Here is a 20,956-nt window from a genome sequence, read left to right as displayed (position 1 = left end):
CTTCCACATTGTTGAATGTATTGGTCAACTAGTTTTTAAACTTCCTCCTACAATGATAGTGCTTGTGTTTTTCTTACCCTTCCTCTTTATTCCCCTTTTGTCAATTTCCTTCATTGGCCTAACCTCCTCACATAATGCAATATATCTATCATGGGTTAGGGTATCTATATGCAATAGATTGATTCCTCCTCGGTTGGTTCATCGATATCTTGGGATAAATTTTCCATCTTCTCAATAGCCTCGTATGAGAAGATGTATCAATATTTTTACATGTCATACGGATCTAGAAACCTTTTTCTCTTCCACGCTTGCATCTTCTTGGAATTTACATCCACAACCACTTCCAAGGTAAGGTGGCTTCGTCACCTTCTCTTTTGCTATCTTGGACATTCCGTTAGCCTAATACTTACCAGATTCTTCACAATTCTCTATTGTGTCTTTGGTTTTATTGTCCTTCTCATCGGTCTCCTCCTTGGTTTGTTTAGACACCTCAATGCCTTATTCTTCAATGGCATGAATCTTCTCTTGCATACTACGTGAATGATTGAATGAAAATTAGATTCTTTGAGTTCAATTGCTTGTTGGGAAACCTCTATGACTTTCTTTAACGGCATGAACCTTACATGCATATTTTTATCAACAATCAAAAATAAATTAGATTTTTTGCTTTACTCATCAATATCATTCAATCCTTCTTTTATTTCTTAAACTTCCTCTTTGTCGATTTTAACCTCAACTATTCCCCTCAATGCCCTCATGTGGTATCACCAATCTTCAATTCAACGTCTTTAGTAATTTTCTTGATGTTTGCTTTCTAGCATTGTTTTCTCAAACTTGCAAATCCACTAGTGAAGTTGTGGTAGTCATAGTTGAATCAGCATCTACTCTCTTATTATCAACTCCATAGTCGTTAAAAAATGTGTATTCCACGTTTAAAATATATTTTAGAATACTCTGAAGTATTCTACATTTTAGAACTGCCATTTTTCTAATTACGTATTTGAAAGTTTGGCGTATTCTACGTATTTGACAAGTATTTATCATTTCAAAAAAGTATTCTACAACAATGATCCGCTCATTGCTCATTTGCATCTTGGTCATCCACTTCTCAGTCAGTTGTAAACAGTCCTCTTCTTCTATCGGCATATTTGCTAACCCAGGCCCATTCCATTGTCAATGGTCGTATATTCCAAGAGAATAACCATGTCCTTTCAATAATTCACATTAATAACATGGAGGAACATTAGGATTTGGTCGAATGAAGGGACTCATCTCATTTTATAAACAGTAGGACTTCAAAGAAGTTTTACTTTCCATCATATTGCAGTGGGTAGATTCAAACATATCAAGGAATCCATGTCCTCTTGTTACTATGGGTACATATCAAGGAGTATCCATAGCTACCATCCCATCAAAATTAAGAAGATTTTCAAAGTGCCAAAGATTCATCTTCATACCATCTCTGGTTCACAGATTCATAGATATCATGTGGTGTAATCACCACCAAGTTGACCTCTCTCAAAGAGCCAATCAATCGCCATCTGAACTCCATCATAGCACTTGCAACAATAATATAAGTTTAAGAGCTCGTTTGTCAGAAGTTCGACCTTCATGGGGAGAATTGCTCATAGTGCATTCCATGCCAACATACATTTTATGCTACTCTCAGACTGTAGAAAAACAAAGAAAGTTCAACAAGTAATGGATCTGTTGAAAGAAGATACCTCCTGTCTCATAGCAGTGTTTCTGTGTTAGAGCATTTGACACGAATAGCATCCTCGTAAGCTCGTAAGATCTGTATGCCATGCTCTACTATCAATGAATTACTAGAACTCACAATGATTCTTGCTATGTACGGGTTTCAACATCTAAGACCATTTCAAACCATCATTCACATCAAAGACTCTTAACCTAAAAAGCAAATTTGGAAAGAAAATCAAGCGGACAATCAAACATGGCATCATTAAACTAAGTTTGTCAAATTCTTTATAAAAAGGTAGACAAAAGAAAAGCATCTTCTATGACAAAAAGAAGATTATTCCTAGAGAGTCTACGAGAAGAGGAAATTATTCGTTCATGCAAATAAATTGACGCCCCAGAATTTGGCAGGTTGATTCGTACGATAATTCTTATCCACATGTTTGATGACCTCCATATCTTCACTTGATAACTCAAAATCAAAGATTTTTATGTTTTCCTCAAGCCTTTCAATTCGGCTCGACTTTGGTATCACAACTGTTTTTCTTTGAATGCCCCATCGAAGGATGATCTGTGCGGCTGTTCGACCATATTTCTTTGCCAAATTCTATAAATCCATGTGCAGAAAAAGCATCGTTAATGAAGTATTGGAGTTAAATCTGGGAGGACAGAATGATGTACATAAAATGCAATACGGGCAAGTTGTACATTTTTGACACTGCATTAGAAGAATAATCAGGCAAGCTGAAATCCATCATATCATTATGTATCCATGAATACTCCTTTATGGAGGAAAATGCTGTCAGAGATTATCTCTTATGATTGATTTAATACAGCAAACTTATCAAGAATGCCACAAAAGCATAAAAAGTGTATGAATGAATAACGTTCAACCAGAAATGGCAGAAAACACTTGTTAGCAGAAACGCGTACCTGGATGACAGGGTCATCAAGAGCAGAAACAGAACCAAACAACTCAATGTTCGCAGCACCACCACCGAGGGGAGTATGTGCTGTCACGACAACACCATGCTTCTGACAAAACTTGACCAAAGACTCCCTCTGGAAATAAGGATGTGTCTCGATTTGGTTCACTGCAGGCTTGATCTTTGAGTATGCCAAGCAATCTCGAGTCAGAAACAGGTCATAATTGCTATAAAAGAAAAAACACAAAAGAAACAAAAAGAATCAGTTATTCAGTGGGGGACACAGTGTTAAGTGAGGTTGTGTATGTGAGCTATCTTGCGCTACATAAATCTAGTCAACATTTTTTCTAGAGTGGGCTGCATTTACATATTTGGTGTTTTCGAGAACAAGGTAAAAAAGATTGGTTTAAAGCTTATCGCATTTCTTTTTTCTTAACCTTTGTTTTCTTGAAAATGAACCACTTTAGTACACCAATTTGGCAACACAAAAAGTTCAACTGCCCAAGCTCATGGAAAAGACTGGAAAACCTTCAAATTTGATTTGTATAATTACAAAAGACACCTCTCAGATTTTGAAATTTGCCAAACAACTATCCCAATAAATACATACAGAAAAAATACTCTAAAATTGTTGGGTATTTACCAGAGTGTCCCTTAAGCTTCTAGAATTTAGGGGCAGAGGGATTCTGGTGATATCGCAAATGCATTATCTTGTAACCTAGCAGAGAAATCTGAAATTCAACAATCTAATTACAGAAGTAATGTTTACCTAATCCCGATGCTGCGAGCTAATCCTTCAGTAACTAGATCTTCCATTGCATGCCACGTTGTTTCCAATGAGATTGTAATGTCAATATCAAGAACCCCCTCACTATCCAAAGCACTACTGGTTGTCCCCACACCTTCAACCAAGGGAACAATTACCAACTATATTGAAATATGAAATGGGGGAAAAAGGTTTATTTTCTTCTTCTTTTTCGGATGTCAAAAACTGTGAGATAATGGAACCAACAAGTATTGGTCTTCTCATTAACCTGTGTGCTTGGTGGCAACTGGAAAGTGAACCAAATACAAATCCAGGTAATCTAGCTGAAGATTTTTCAAACTGTCCTCACAAGCTTCACGAACATGTCCATGATCTGAATTCCATAACTAAAATATGGTACAAAAATAAACAATTTTTTTGATTGCTCAGTATTAGTTATAAGGTATATTTTCTCTTTAAAGGTAATCAAAGAATAGATTAAAGACACTAAACCTTTGTAGTTATGAAAAGCTCCTCTCTTTTAACTAAGCCCTGTCGGAAAACCTCAGAAAGAGCATCCCCCACCTCTTTTTCATTCCCATAATCAGCTAAATAGAAAACAACGCACTCCTTAAGTCAAATACACCAAAATTGAGGCGTAAAAATTAAGGATAAACTTTTGCATTATGGGTAAATGCCTTAAAAAGTATAGAAATGTGTAAGCCTAATGTAATGGGTGAAAATTACTGAAACATTCATGTGCGTTTGGGTTAATCTATCGAAACTCGTGAAATACTGGCAGTGATTTCCAAACAATTCGAAAAATAGCGATCACAATTACACCTGGATAGCAGGTAAGCATCTTGAACGCTTCAATGGCACACTTAACATCGAATATAGTAAATGGAACAAATACAGATATGTATAGCAATAGGAAGGTAGGTATCGATTAAAGGTTCGTGAATTTCATATTTCCATCATGAACCCATTTGTAATGTATGTTTGAAGGACAGAAAAAACATAAGACAACCCAATATCCATATCCATGGAGATTGACACATGTGTTATGCATGTTTGAAAAAGAAAACAGAGATAATGTCATCTTTATGGACATAACCACATGCATGACCTTTCTGTGTATATCCATGGAAATAATACTGTCTGACACATATTACATTTGAAAGAAAATGAGAGACACGATCAAAGAGATCTAAATAGACTTCTATTTTTTTCATAGAGAACAAAATTCCCTTTTATTCTTGTTTCTTTGTGGTTCCAAAGAGAATGTGTTTCCTTGTTTCTTCATTTTTGGATCGATGTTACAGAGAATTCGTTTTCTTTTAGCATTGTTTCTTTGTGTTTCCAATGCTTAATTATGGAACTAAGGTTGAAGATTTTTTGTGGCATGCACGGTAGTTCCTTCCCTTACAGTATCGTACCTTTTAATGGGAATTCGTGAAGAAGAAGGAATGAGAAGAACAAAGAAAACAAACAAACAAAAGGGAAGAAGGAAGGGAGGGACAAGATTAGGAAAGGAGATTAAATTTTTACCAGCACAGTCGAAATGGCGATAACCGAGGCGGACAGCTTGGGAGATGAGACCGTGGAGAAGTTGAGGCTCTGTTCTCCACACGCCGAGGCCGATGAGAGGCATCTGATGGCCGCTACTCAGAAGAATGGAGGAAGACGCCATAGCTACTTGCTAGCACTGCAGAGGCAGGACAGAAACACAGAGAAAGGCACAAAGAAGAAAAGGAAAAAAAAAGGTTACTGTGTAAGCCTCCCCAAATGGGCTGCTTTAAACCCAAACCCAAACCCAATGGTTATGAGTATGTAGACTGTAGTAGTATTGGCCGGACAATAGAAACAATGAATAGGGCTAACAGTATTGGATCGGATTGGCCGCACCACCAATCTCTAGCTTTTCCACCTCGTTCGTTGCCTTCTGCATTTCTTTCGGTCTGAGAAAAAAGGTGCTCATGAGAACGCCTGAGCTGAGACACACGAACACGCCCTCGTGGAGGTGTACCTACCGTACCTAGCCCTCCGGGCGTGCCTGCCCACACACCATCGTTCTAACTCTGTGGTACACACCCTAGTAGTGAGGGGTGAAAATCTTTCACAATGCTATCATCTAGTCTGGTTGCCTTGATACGTTGGGCGGTCCAATTTGCGACAATCGTCCGTTCCTCTAGTACTCCCGATGTGGGTCACCTGTAGTTGCAATTGTTGTTTTGGTTGTATTCTCGTTCTCATGATTGAAATCATGGTGTCATTCATGATCCTTTTGGCCATAAGTCTTGTCCATTGTAACGAGGTAACTCGTGCCTGGCATACAGATACTAGCACAAGCCAATGACCAAGGTAAGAGTCATTATTAAGGTTTCTATACAAGTTGTTAGAACTAGATTACTACTATCTACAACAAACCTTGATCCTCTAGGTGGAACACATGAATTTCTAAGGTTCTATTGAAGAAATGGAACCATTACATTAGAGTGAGGCCAATATTGATGAAAAGGATTTCAAGGATTGCAAATGCTTTTAGAGCATTGCCTCGATCGACAATTATTTGCTATATTAAACTAGACCAATTTTGGACTAAATCTTGGGCGTCTAAAGAATCTATAATATTCATAAATGATTCTCCAAACCCAGCCGAGGGACCAATGTGATCTGGAATATCATTAATATCTTACAATGATCGATTGTATGATAGAGATTTGAATACAAGAACCTCTAGCCATCCTCAAATGTCGTAGAAGTATATGATCATTGCCATCACATTTCTTACAATTGCAAAATGTCAATCCAAAGTTATCCTCGTGAGCTTCACATTTTATATAATGAAAAGACGTTATATTTTGAACGAATTACGCATATGATCAAGGAAATATACTAGGGTTGTCATCGTAGAAGTTTTCTTTATAAGGAATTGAATGGACTACAAAAATAATTTTAATATTAATGTGTTTTTTTCACTCATGAAAAGGCGTAATATTTGGTAATTTGATTCTTAAGTTATGGCTTAATGTGATCACAACAAGCTCTCTTGATCATACACTACCATGTACCCAATTAGAAAATTGTATCCATGTAATGAATTGGAAAAATGGTTGTGGATGACCAAACTTAAACTTGTAATGGCTTCTTTATTCACTATCCCGACAATTTTCCAATACCTCTTATATCATATAGGTACGCCAAACATGTCTACATTCACGAGATAAGAGAGGGTGACTATATTTTATCCATTTGAAAAGGTACGGGCGGGAATATACGTATTGAGGGTCAGAGATTTTGTGAAGCATGTAAAGCTCAAAGGCTAAGATACATAAAACATTCTTCACCATTGCCACTTTTGGGTAGTCATTATTCTTCAATATCGCTAAGTTTATTTAAGGGCGATGCTCTCGTTTTTTGTATTGTGCAAAAACTTCCAATAGTTTGTTTGTAAAGCCATGTGTTTAGGAATAAAGCCACTCGGTACGCATGATCTAAGTTTTTATAATAGAAAAGTAATCAAACCCATTAGCTAAGACTTGAAGCACAACTTATACGGCCATAGTTTTTTAAGCTTTCACATTATGCTTCAAAATATAATAACTTGTACCACAACCATAACAAACGTTACAAAACACAAGTGTTTAACTCAGCATTATCATGTTCTAATATGTTTAACTCATGTAGCCAATAATTTGTAATTGCTTGGAATTTATGGAGATTTAATGCATTGTTTCTTAAAATAAACATGACTTTGACATGTTATAAAAACATAGTGTAATAACTAAGGATTTTATTCAAACAAATATAATTATAAATGTTAATTCTCCTAGACGATCATTCTATAGGATCCAACGAATGGATTTTGTAGTATCCAACCTCAACTCCAATAGCATATATCTAAAAAGTTAAATGATACTAGCCAAAATCTTCTCGTATGTAAACCAAATGCTTACAAAGGCATTGGATCTCAAAATATATTGTTGATTCGAACCATTTTACACTAATGGATCCATTTCGAACAAGATAATGACATCAAACAGGGAAATCTCATGAGTCACACATCCAAGCATAAAAGAAGTCATAAGAAACATAGTTGTTAAAAAATGCGTATTCTACGTTTAGAGTACGTTTTAGAATACTCTGAAGTATTCTACACGTATTCTATGTTTTAGAACTGTCGTTTTTAAAATTTTGACGTATTCTACGTATTCAACGTATTTAACAAGTATTTATCATTTCAATATATATATATATATATATTTTTTAAAAACTTTAAAATTTAAGAAGTATTTAACGTATTTTACAAGTATTCTACACATATTCTAAGTATTCTACACGTATTCTACACATATTCTAAGTATTTAACGTACTTTATCTATAAAATACGTATTCTAAGTATTTAAAAAGAAGAAGTTAGAATACTTAGAATACGTATTGTACGCATACTTTATGGCAAGTATTTTACAACAATGATAAGAAATCATTAGAATTGGATTGGATGTGTACAAAATGTAAAACTATAGAGCCAATGCCGAATCTAGCAATGAATCGAGGAGGCCACTTCGTGGGTGGCATATTGGGGGGGGGGGGGGATTGATGTTCCATCAAAGATGCTAAGTGCCCGTAATGTGCGTGCGAATGATGCTTTCCGTTGGAGCACGTGCAATATTATGCTAGACGATCATGTATCGATACATGCTTAGAAAAATTTCCATATATTTATTCATTTATTTTTGTCGAGAAGGGATGTGTGTGCTAGGAAAAGGGGGACGAAGGAACATACATAGTTGCGACCCACGCACGTCCTTCTTCCTTATTACTTTCCAGGGGAAACTACTAAAATATGCTAATATATATATTGAAATCTCAGACTTTAGTATGTTGACATTATTATTTTTGGAATGATGTGAGGTCAAAGCGTATGGCATCCTAATCACATGAAAGCCGAGAGTAAGCACATCCTCGAGATAACTCAGACGCAACGTAGATCTAGCACATGATTGATTTAAAGAAAGCACCACCCAATTCATACCCGATTTAAAGACAACTCCTCATTCCAAAACCGGATTGGGGGGGGGGGGGGGGGGGGGGGTTGGGACAAATCTAAGTGGGCACCCAGGAGGCGAATGAGGAAAAGTCATGTATTAGAGAGTATCGTAGTTGGGAGGACGGGATCGGGCCGGTCAGGACAAGATCTGTCTCAAAGGACATGGGCTGTCGTATAACTCCAAACATTGTCTTCTTTCGTGTGTCTTCATAGAGTAGTATGTACATATTATATACGGTATGCACGCAATGACGAGGGTGTGTCATAAACTCTCATGGATTGATTGATTGATTGGAGAATGTAATGTAATGCAATTTATGTACTGTATTGGTATGTATGTATAATGTAGTGTGTAGCCAAACAATATCACAAAAAATTCCATCCAAAGTTGATAAATTTTAACTCCATTGTAACTACATAATATTCCAAATAGAATATATCTAATCCATACATATCTACATATATCTATGTACATCTATATCTTTGATTAAATTTATATGATATATATATATAGGGCCCATGACTGACTACACCACTTCCTTCCCTCTCCTCCTTCTTTAGCCCCCCCAAATCAGACATAAGAAACCCAATACCATATGCTTGCTGGGATCCCTAACCCTAACCCTAACCCTAATCTCAAGATTTATCAAATTTAGACCTCACATCCACATTCTGCCATTGGTTATAATTGCTCCCATCAAAATTTGGAATCCTCTTTCTTACATACTAATCACACTTTGTGATCGATTCCCAACCCCATTTCCTCCATTAACATTTTGATTCATGCATTTCGACCTCTCCCCTCATTCATTCCCTCCTTCAATTCTTTGGCCTGATCGCCAAATCTAGACTGTAAACACACAAATTAATCTGCAGAAAATCAAATTAATTATAAGAATCACTGCGGGCTCTTGATCAATTGAGCCAGGCTTTTCATGGATCTTAGTGAGATCCAAGACACAGATCAATTGGGCAACAGCATTAGTTATAATATCGAATTAGATGATGATGGCAGCCCAGTACTACAGATCGATATCAATCAAGTTGAGACATTGATGAGAAATCCAGACTTGGATCCCTGCACAAAGCTGAACAACTCGACTCATGTTAGCAATAGTAATAAGAAAAGGTAAATTTCCATTGCTTTTTTATTATTCATGCAGAATTGCCACAGGGTCTTAATTTTTTAAATCTCATCAATTAAATCTCCATTCATGCACAAGAACACAGAATTGATTTTCTAGGTTATAAATAGCATCGGCATTACTATAACTAATGTTCATCTAATGTCTGATTAAGTTCACCTGTTACCAATGATTCATCTCTATTTAGTACGTCATTAGAGAGGTCACGTCTATGATGTTGTTATTGCAATGCAGTAAGGAATTGATGTATGGCAGAATACGGATTAATAAGGTTTTAAATCACATTTGTTGATTCGATCAATCTTATTACTATTGAAAGTAATCATTTGTTGATTCGATCACTTCGGATGGATCATGGTTTATAATATTTTCTTTCGGATCATGATTGTACATTACAATTCCATTCACCGCCCAAAATACATACATGATGCCAAACCATTCAAGACCATGCATTATTAATTAATATCAGCGAACTTCTGTTATGCCCGGAAATTCAGTGCATTACTAATTATAGCTTCAGTATCGAGTCGGATTGAAAAAAAATATAATTCGTCTGAAATCATGATTTATGTACACGGCTTGGGGTTACTAGCAGGAAAAAAGAAAAGAAAAGAAAAGAAAAGAAGGGTATGGAAGGTGGTTATGGAGTTGTTTATGTGTATGTACTGAAGAAGATTCATCCAGAGATAGAGGGTCATGATCAAGTCCTCCCATGGTGCGCCTGCAGGATTTGAAAGACACCATGGCACCTGCACTCTCTGTTTATGAACCAGGAAAAGAGCATATACCAATCTAATAATGGATCCTCGCTTCTTCAGGATTGCATCTTCAGGAATTTCAGATCCCAGCCATGAAGATACATTATTAAACAGCTGAGATCTGGATTGGTGCTAATTTGTGGAATTAAATATTCAAGCAAATCTCTTGGATTCATTTCAATCACTACTTAATGCTGTCTGCAAATGGATCATGATTTTCAGTCAATCGAACAAGACGGTTAGATTATTAAGGCCACTGTAAGATTGATTGTCACAGACGAGAAAACAGCAAAACGAAAAACGTAAAGATTGTTGATTGATGAGAACATTATTAACAAACAGAAGTACATTGGAAACTGAATGATTACAGAACATTATGGTAGGATTAGAAAGAGGCAGTACAGACAAATTATACAGTGACACTGAATTATAATGAATGATTTTTCCATTGGTCGATTTGAAGACATTAGATGATGTACAGTAATTAAGAGATTGATGAGCCCTAATTTTGAAACTATTGCTGTTACTTGTGAATGATTACAGAAAATTATGGTAGGATTAGAAAGAGGCAGTACAGACAAATTATATATACAGTGACACTGAATTATAATGAATGATTTTGCCATTGGTTGATTTGAAGACATTAGATAATGTACAGTAATTAAGAGATTGATGAGCCTTAAATTTGAAATTATTGCTATTATTTGTGAATGATTACACAAAATTATGGTAGGATTAGAAAGAGGTAGTATACGGTGACACTGCATTATAATGATTTTGCCATTGGTTGATTTGAAGACATTAGATGATGTACAGTGATTAAGAGATTGATGAGCCTTAAATTTGAAATTATTGCTGTTACTTGTGATTATTTGTGTATGCAGTAGAAAAAAATCTCAAGAGAAGAGGGTGATTTGTGTGCCGATAGTGGGGGATCCAAGCAAACAGAAAGGCGAGACACCCCCCACTGATCTGTGGGCTTGGAGGAAATATGGCCAAAAACCTATCAAAGGCTCACCCTACCCAAGGTAATGATAATGATGATGATCATCGCATTTAATAATTAATTCTCCTGATTAGTAATAGTAACCACTACTAATTAGCCCTTGATTTTCATTGTAGCATTGCCAGTACTATCAAAAAAGGAATTAATTAGTTTGTGTTGATCTTTCAACCCCCATTTAGATTTCTTCTTTTTCATTTGCATTAACTAATAGTATAAACTACCCAACAACAAAGATTTAAATTCGAAAAGGAATGATAGAATCAAAGCACCATGTGATGCCGGCCATGAAAGCACACCAAACAAATTGCAGGGATAAAGGCTTACGTCTGGGCTACGAAAGAGTAATTAATTAATTAATTAATTCACAGTATTTACAGAAGAAGTTTAAAAAGGTGTTAATAATATTGGCATATAATCAGCTCTGAGCTTAATTGTTACATGAGAAATAATTAGGAGCTTAATTAATCATGGGCCATAGGAACCTTACATGAGGGTATATGAAAGAAAACCCCAAGTAATACAGTTCTTCTCTTTCCTAATTCTCAGCTTCTTGTCATAGTTTGTGTGTAATGGCGAGATTATTAGGCACATTGAAAATGTCATTAGTGTTTAATTACGATGGGAAGATTTAATGCTATATCCGGCCTAATAGCAATCCAAATGATTCTGCATTATGTTGAATGGGATGATCATTAGGGGATATTATCGGTGTAGCAGCGCCAAAGGATGCTCTGCAAGAAAACAAGTGGAAAGAAGTAGGCGAGACCCATCGATGCTCATAATCACATACACATCAGACCATAATCACTCGACTGTAGGCAGCAGCAAGATTAAGGATGGAGGTGGGCCCGACCACATCGGCATTAGTGGAATTAATCAAGATCCTTCCATGATTAACTCCACTAATGACCCCGATGCGCCCAAATTAGGTTTGATTAGCAGTGACACCAGAAGAGGAGGAGGAGGAGGAGACGAAGATCGCAACGATGAGGAATTAAGCACGATTAATGATACCATGATTAGTGCTAACGATCGCGGCGGCCCGATTATAATAAGCCAGGGCTATAATAACCTCTTCTCTTCGATTGTGAATTCCCCTAGGACCACAAGCGGCCATCATCACAACAACATCCATAATTACGATGATTTAGGAGGGATTGACGGCGGCCTGATTAATGGGGATCACGGAATGAAATCATTGATTAGTAATGAGGGGGAGATTCATGGTAATGAAGGGGATGGAGGAGTGCGTGGCCCCGCAGCAGCAGAATCGGGGATGATGAATGATGATGGCGATGATTATGATGGCCGATTCGCGGTGCCGGATGAGGAGGAAGCCGACGATGATTTCTTCTCAGAGTTGGGGATGCTGCCGGAGCTTGCTTCGATCTTCAACAAGCGGGACATCAACAACATCGAGCAGAGAAGCGATCCGGATGAGATCCGATCGATCGACCTTAATCACGGCTCCATCGGCCTTAATCACGGCCCCATCAGCCTTAATCACGGCCCCATGGGCCTTAATCACGGCCACCACCTGCACAACCATCAATGTCACCCTCACCAAAATGGGTTCTTCTCCACCCTTAATTAGATGCCAAACTGCCTTGAGATCATGCTCCATTTCTTATCACACAAAAAATCATCCACAAAAAATACATTTATTTGGTCACATAATGATTTGGCCACCACATATATATATATAAAAAGAACACAGCAATTACCATTTTGAATCACTGATTGATCGATCGATTCCAGCTCTCACATGCAGGAATACACACACACATATATACATATACATCTGAATCTCTTTTTGAGAGCTTTTTTTGTGATGATTTATAAACTGATGTGTCCCTAACACTTTGGCATCACACTTGATTAATTTGTGTGATGATGATGATGATGATCCTACATTGTAATTATACAGGGGGGGTATAATTCTTGATCTCAGTTAATGCATTATTAACTAGGTAAGTCTTAATGGCGATTTTTCTTAATGTTTAAGTTCGATGAGCTAACTTCGCGAACTTGCGTTCTGATTTTTGCCGATCTGAGAACTGGATGATATGCTTTAGAGATTGCAGTGTGCTTGCAGGCGATGGATGTATCATTCATTCTGTGAAATTTTAATATGATCGATCAATGGGTGTTCATGCAGACACAAATTAAGAAGATTAGCAACATAATCTATCAAACCCTAAACCTGTTTTTCTTTTCCTTTTTGTTTTGGAGGGGTATTAATGTTATAATAGATTAACTGCCCCCCTAAACGTATCAAATTAATTTACGTGACTACCATTATTAATAATAACTAGATTTATTAGGGTCCTAATCATGACCCTAACGTTTCAATGAATTGCGAGAATGGCACTTACCACTAATAATAGCTAAATTATTAGGGGTGCTAATCATGACCCTCTTTTTGCCTAATCTAAAAATAGCTAGACTAATGGAAGTATTAACTATGGGGTCTTGTTTATAGCCATCAAGTTAACACTCATATCATTAGATTCATGGGGGTCTCTTGATTCGATTAACAATACAAGTTGCTTTGATTTTTTTTCGATGCGCTTGTTAAGCTTTGATTCGAGGGACTAATCAACCAAAATGTGCACGTTAAAAGCTTTGATTCGAGGAACTAATCGACCAGAATGTGCACGTTAAATCTTTGATTCGAGGAACTAATCGACCACAGTTCCTCACTATTTCTAACCACATAGTAGGAGTGTTTGGGATTTATGTTCGAGGCAATGTGATAACTAAACATAACTTGAGAATATTGTGAAAAATGTTTAAAAAATTTGTGAGGGGCAACTATGGTTTTCTTGTTTAACTCAGTTTCTATTTGTTCAAAGTTAGAAAAAGAAACTTGGAACATTGTAAGAAGTCATGTGTTAAAAAAGGTTTCGATACATATTGTCAAATTGTATCGAGAGGGTTAGGGGTGTTCTTAACAATTTTGTTTCGTTTTTCTTCGGTAAAAGCCCCAAGACAATTGTTTTTGGAGTCTTCCTGCAAAAAACACAGAAGAACGCTCAACCCCCAACTCCATGGTTGTCGCCAATTAGACTCCCCCACGTAGTTGTCGACTCTTTGCATGGACACATTTGCTTTTATCTCGCTTTTTGTAGTGCAAAAAACGTAGAAGTAAAAAGCTTTAGCTCTACCATTAACGTGGAATTTGCACCTTGGGGAAAGGAACATTATGTCGTCTATTGATTGGTTTTGTGATCATCATTTAACTTTTGTGAAGTCGAGTCCCGAAGTTCAATTTAGAAAAATGTCATAAAGCATTATACATTTTGTGCTTTATGCAACATAATCTGGGACTTTGGAAAAGGATATAATAATGAAGGGATGCATAATTAAAGAACATCTAGCTCATTGATGGTATTAAATGTTCATCCTCAAAATTGATAATATGCTAACAAATTCATACAGGTTTTTACTTTTGGTTTCATAGCTGATAATCGAGACATCACCTACTTTGAATTTGTTCCTTTAGTCCCTTTTATGCACATAATGGTTTTTCAATTATAGTTTGATTAGCCTCAAATGGAAAAAAACAATGACCTGATGTCATCGAAATCGCAAAAAGATGTGATATTGAATTATATTGATCGAGAAATTCAAAATCAAAATTAAGTTCCCAAGCCAAAGAAAGGATGGAAAAATATAGATGCATGGATATATGCACTTTTATATCCTCGGTGACTCCTTTCAAATTTCAATATATAAAGTGAATTTGTATTATAGACCCACGTTGAATAGGATAGTCGAATGGAAAAATATTGGCCTTCCAATTTTCTCTCATAACCATATACTTCTCCATGGTTGATGTGGATCATACTTCTAGTTAGTTTTATGTGTGCGTTATATGTTCCTTCTTTCTTAGATGAGCAACCCTTCAATTGATGAAGGGGTATTAGGAATCTCCGCCAATATTAGGAATAAAATTGTGCACAACTTGGTTACACAAGAATCGATCCAATAGTTTGATATGTCACATCTTCAACCACAATTGTTTGAGCATCATAGAACTTTTAGGATGATAGGTTGATTTGAACCTATTGTATAAGAATTAGTTTGAGTCATGCTCGAATAAACAAATGAATTTATATATTTCTTTGCTAGATTGAGCTGCATATTGAAATGGAGAAGAGCCATATCACATATGTAACAACCACATTATTCATAGACATGCTTGATATCGACTCCAACAAATCCACTCCAGTACATTGTTTGAGGATCCACTCTAAACACTATCACTTCTAAGATGTTATGACTATCGCTAGATTTAGCTGCATATTGAAATAGGGAAGAACCGGTTCACATATGTAACAATTACATTATTCATAGTCATGCTTGATATCCACTCCAACAAACCCACTCCAATACATTGTTTGAGGATCCAATTTAAAGGCTATCACTTCTAAAATGTTATGACTCAAAAAATTTTAGAGTGTAGAATCTGACATTAAACCCAATTATTTGTTAATTTATTTTTTTCCTTGAAAGATTTTCTTCAATAGTATTAAAAACGTTTGAAGACTACAAGTTGAAGTTATATGCCCAGAGGCTTACAACATAAAATATAAGACATTGTATGTACACCAAAACCCGTACATACAAAAACAACTTATAAAGGGGCGTTGAACCTTGATACGGTAGGTACATTACCATGATGTACTGATATTCAAGAAAGGGTCCATGGAAGTCGATAGTTCCATTGAGGCCCTTGATCTAACACTACAAAGAGGGGCAACGTCCTCCATAAGTGAAGAAGCTTTGTCCTTCTCTTATGAACATTTTATGGAGAACATACATATTATCATATTGCCCACATACTATTGTCAACAATGTTTCCCATATCTCAAGCAGTACATCTGAAGGACCAAGATTTGTTGCATCATAAAGCCGACTACATCTACATTTCCATAATAGCCACAACGTTATCGTAGTCACGTAGTTATTGTCTTATACAGCTTATTAATGATGAGAGGATGAGTGGGGAGGGTGTGGGGGTTGAAGCAAATATATGAGGGGATGAGGAAACTTTATATTTTATATGTGTAGTCATGGAAGTTTTTATAGTTGGTAAGGATGAATGATGGTGTTGACGGGGGATTGAAGCGCATGTTTAGGAGGGGATACACACAATACATTTATGCTATTGTTGTTTATACAGGTTTTAGGAGCTGAACGAATAGATGGGTGACGTAGAAATGAAGCACATTGTTGATGTGCAAAATGAAGAGATTAGGAGGAGTATCACGACAGGTTCAAAATGGTATAAACTGAGATAGGTGATGTGGTATTGAAGCAATTTGTCTAGTTTTTAGAGATGTGAGAATGGTGGTGGTATGGGCTGAAGCAAGGTTTGATGTGGGGGCATGTTTTAATTTCATGGTGATGATTGATGATGGCGGTAAGAATTGAAGCATGTGTCTCGTTTTGTTGTTGTTTGTTTGACAGGACCTTGATGGTAATCGGTTAATAGGTGAGATGTTGGATGGGACTGAATGAAGCAGTTTTTTCTGTGATAAGGATGAGTGAAGACGGTGGGGGGGTCGAAGCCGATTATGATGAGTGGGTGAGGAAACTTGTAAACTGTTTTTGTGTTGTTAATATAGGTTTGGCGTGGACATTGGCAAGATGCTAGTCAACGAGTTGGCTGATGTGGACTGAAGGAAGACTTTTTATGAGATAAGGATGAGTGAAGATGGTGGTGGGGTCGAAGTTGAATAGCATGAGTGGGTGAGGAAATTTTTATAATGAGTTCTGTTGATTATGCAGGATTTTAGTGGACATTGGCAAGATGCTACAACATGTTAATCGCCGAGATGGCTGAAGTGGACTGTATGAAGCATTTTTCTTGTTATGAGGATGAGTGAAGATGGTGGTGCCGTCGAAGCATACTATAGAGAGTGGGTGAGGAAAACTTTAGATTAACTGCTTGTGTTAATACAGAATGTTTATGGACAGTGCCAACTTATCAAACAATTATGTGGGTTAAAAAAAGACAAAGGCTTCACACGCTTATAACACTGGACAATGGAAGTATGCAAGCCACAATCTTTAAACCAGGGGGACATATAGTTTGCATTTAGTATGGAGGCCTTGACAATCTTCTCGAGGCATCAAACAAAGAGAAAAACAGAGGGTATTGGGATCTTGAATGGAACATCCATTGAGGACTCTTGATCACCCAGAACGGGTGAAAGAAGATGGCTATTTACAGCCTGCAACATGTTATGGAGATTGAAGGTTCTTGATTGCATAACAAAAGGGTATAGATTGCATTTTACCTCGTTTGGTAGACCTTTGTGGAAGCTTTTTATAGAACAATTTTCAGATTGATTGTTTACTTTACTCTATTCTGGAGTCAAAACTTTTGTTTTTTCAACCAACATCTTATAAAGATGTTTTGGGGAAATTTTTGTATGTTGTTATGACTTTTCTAAATACTAACGGAAGTATACTTTCTTTTGAAAAAAAAAAAAAACGTTATCGTAGTCACAGTTTCCAGACCTAGACAGGTCACACCTACTTTCGAGGTAGCAGAAACAGACTAACTGATATCAATCTTCTATTGTGTATCGTCATGGCCTCGTGAATATCGTTTTCCTCATAAAACATCAAGCTAGAATGTAAAACTCCCCACACCGTTGCTCCCCATGAGAACAAGCAACCAACATTGATCGTTAGGAATAAAGAAAGAACTTTATTCCATACTTGTTGAGCCAATGGACAAGACCAGAGGGGATGCATAACAAAAGCCACATTGCCATAGATTAGGTGCTACATTCCCTTTCAATGACTAGCCAACTGGTAATGCTACATGCACTAATAGCCATCTAAAAAGAATAAATTTAGTAGGCCCCTTGAAAGACCAAATCCATCTCCAATAGGTTTTCAACTACAAAGTTGAAACACCCCAATTAGTCCAATGTTTTTGAGTTGCTAGCACTGTTACATTCGTAAACATCTGTAATGAACTTCCAATCTTCATTAAATACTAAAAGAAGGGAACCTTTATGACATGTTCCCCCAAGGAGTATGACTAGAACCAACTCCTTGGATCCCATAGTAATCTTGCAACAAGTTCTTTTGCATACAAACACATCATATCACACACATGAGAAATGGAAGGATAAGGATCAAGCAACCACTTCTTTCCCATTTTAGCAACCACTCATACTGGTGCATTCCTCACGTGTTGTAGATAGTTGTAGTCAAAGGCATGAGGCTGCAATCTACTATTGTCAATTATTTGTTAATTTTAAGCACATGTATATTGTGGAAAGCGTAAGGTTAAAACACTTATGTTTCAATTTCCTCATGTTAGATGGAGTATTATTATGTATGTTGCTAATAAGGAACTTATTGTATATTGCCTAGTGAAAACAAGAATCACACCTAGACTGCTAGAGTTATGATCTAAAGTAAGCATATGATAAGGATAAAAGATAGATAGATAGAAAGGAGAGAGAGAAATAAGGGTGCCGATCCACCCGACCACCCCCGAGCGAAGGGATCGAAACGGACTTGAGCCTCGATTGACGTCCCATACCACCGTCGTGGCATCGAGTCGTACCTGGTGTTGGCGCGCTCGCTACAAGAGTTGACCCACCACGAAACAGAGTCTCAACATAGTCAAGATATGATGAAATGAGGGTAGTTAGGCCTCATATTTATAGCGATACCCAAGGCCCCCATGCAAGTTCACACTTGGCCTAATGGGTTGTCTCAATCCCGAGGATTAAAAGTAATCCTCCCCTTCTTTACACTCTCATTTAACCCTCACACTTATCCACGTGTATAAAATACTATGGTAAATTCTCACCACGGGATATATATGGGCATGCCCGTAACATACTCCCCCTCTTTAAAACATTGCACTCTTGCAATAGAAAGTTAGGGAAGTTAGTTCTAAGAGTATTTTTGCGTTCCCATGTGGCATCTTTGATAGATTTATCCATCCATTTAATTTTAAATTCTCGGATTATTTTATTACGCAGATTTTTTGTTTTAACATCAAGAATTCTTTTTGGTACATGTGGTTTAGAAGATAATTCTTCAGAAGTAACCAGAGTTTCAGTTGTAACTGTATTGTCGCTAGAACCTAAGAGTTCTTTTAGACAACTTACATGAAAAACTAGATGAATGTCAACTCCATCGGGAAGAGCGAGACAATAGGCTAATGAACCAATGCGTTCGAGGACTTGAAAAGGTCCACAAAACCGTGGGGCTAACTTAGCGCACTTATCCGTAGACAATGTCTTAGAAGATGTATTGTCTTAGAATTCTTTCTGGTACATGTGGTTTAGAAGATAATTCTTCAGAAGTAACCAGAGTTTCAGTTGTAACTGTATTGTCGCCAGAACCTAAAAGTTCTTTTAGACAACTTACCTGAAAAACTAGATGAATGTCAACTCCATTGGGAAGAGCGAGACGATAGGCTAATGAACCAATGCGTTTGAGGACTTGAAAAGGTCCACAAAACCGTGGGGCTAACTTAGCGCACTTATCCGTAGACAATGTCTTAGAATTGTGAGGTACACGTAAAAATACCTTCTGTCCAGGGTTGAATACACGAGGTTGCCTATTATGATCGGCTTAAAAACGCATTCTATCTTGAGTTGTTTTTATATTATCTCGTGCAATATGCAACATATCTTGTATATCCCGAAGAAAGTTTTGCGTACTTCGCAACTCATCGTGATATATATTAACATCAATCAGGGCTCCTGGCTTAAAACTATACATCAACATAAAAGGATTATATCTCGTCGACATATGCTTGGAGCTGTCATCAGGAAACTCCAAAATTGGGAGATAACGTTCCCATTTTGTTGGTTTTGCACCAACGTATGCTCGAAGCACGTCCTCAATAATTTGATTAACTCATTTTGTCTGTCCATCGGATTGAGGATGATCTGTGGAGCTCATGCTCAATGTAGTTTCTAACTTCTTAAAGAGTTGCATCTAGAAGTCACTAGTAACTTTGGATCTCGATCACTCACGATATCCATCGATAACCCATAAACACAAAATAACTCGTCAATGAATTGGTAAGCCAATTCAGAAGCTGTTACCGTGGTTTTAGTAGCAATAAATGTGGCCATTTTAGTTAGTCTATCAACCACAACCCATATGGCATTATGGCCTTTTTGGGTGTGAGGAAGGCTAACAATAAAATCCATGGATATACTTTCCCACTTATTATTGGGAATGTCCAAGGGATGTAAAAGTCTTGCGGCTTTAAGTCGCTTGGCTTTGTTAACCTAACATTGGTGACATTTTGGTCACATAACATGTATGTTAGGATGCATCTTAGGCCAATAGAATTGAGTGGAGATGAGAACGAGTGTACAATGTATTCCAGGGTGCCCCACATCATGGCATTAAAAAAGAATTCTCTTTTTGACCTCAGGCAAATCTAGAACACAAACCTTCCCATTACAGTAGAGCTTACTGTTAGCAATGTGGAAGGATTCCTTCGAGGATGTGGTGGTGTCTGTTCCGGACTCAACTCTTGCCCAGTATTTTGCAAAATACCTGTCATCAGGATACTTTCCTCGAAGGTGATCATAAAGATCTAATGTTATTTTAGTGAAGATAA

General features: G+C 37.0%; 2 protein-coding genes across 2 annotated transcripts; one reads left to right on the top strand and one right to left on the bottom strand.

Annotated features, from left to right (window-relative positions):
* Positions 1 to 1,947: 1,947 nt before the first annotated feature.
* Positions 1,948 to 5,097, bottom strand: LOC147868227 (NADP-dependent D-sorbitol-6-phosphate dehydrogenase-like). The gene is made up of 6 exons (XM_087316740.1): positions 4,921 to 5,097; positions 3,883 to 3,977; positions 3,659 to 3,776; positions 3,394 to 3,526; positions 2,632 to 2,851; positions 1,948 to 2,305 (listed from the first exon to the last, which is right to left on the bottom strand). The coding sequence occupies exons 1-6, from the start codon at positions 5,060 to 5,062 to the stop codon at positions 2,075 to 2,077; spliced, it is 939 nt and encodes a 312-aa protein (XP_087172866.1). The 5' UTR covers positions 5,063 to 5,097; the 3' UTR covers positions 1,948 to 2,074.
* Positions 5,098 to 9,333: 4,236 nt separating this feature from the next.
* On the top strand, positions 9,334 to 13,081 carry LOC147868226 (uncharacterized). Its single transcript, XM_087332283.1, has 3 exons — positions 9,334 to 9,551; positions 11,210 to 11,353; positions 12,028 to 13,081. Exons 1-3 carry the CDS (start codon positions 9,358 to 9,360, stop codon positions 12,923 to 12,925), a joined length of 1,236 nt encoding a protein of 411 aa, XP_087188409.1. The 5' UTR covers positions 9,334 to 9,357; the 3' UTR covers positions 12,926 to 13,081.
* The last annotated feature ends 7,875 nt before the right edge of the window (positions 13,082 to 20,956 follow it).

Source organism: Azolla caroliniana, unplaced genomic scaffold (assembly GCF_043228905.1).
Source record: "Azolla caroliniana isolate FFs.n. ecotype wild unplaced genomic scaffold, voAzoCaro1.0.p SCAF_1, whole genome shotgun sequence".
Classification (NCBI taxonomy): Eukaryota; Viridiplantae; Streptophyta; class Polypodiopsida; order Salviniales; family Salviniaceae; genus Azolla; species Azolla caroliniana.
Note: the sequence above shows the minus strand (reverse complement) of the source record. Positions and strands in the feature narration are given on the sequence as shown.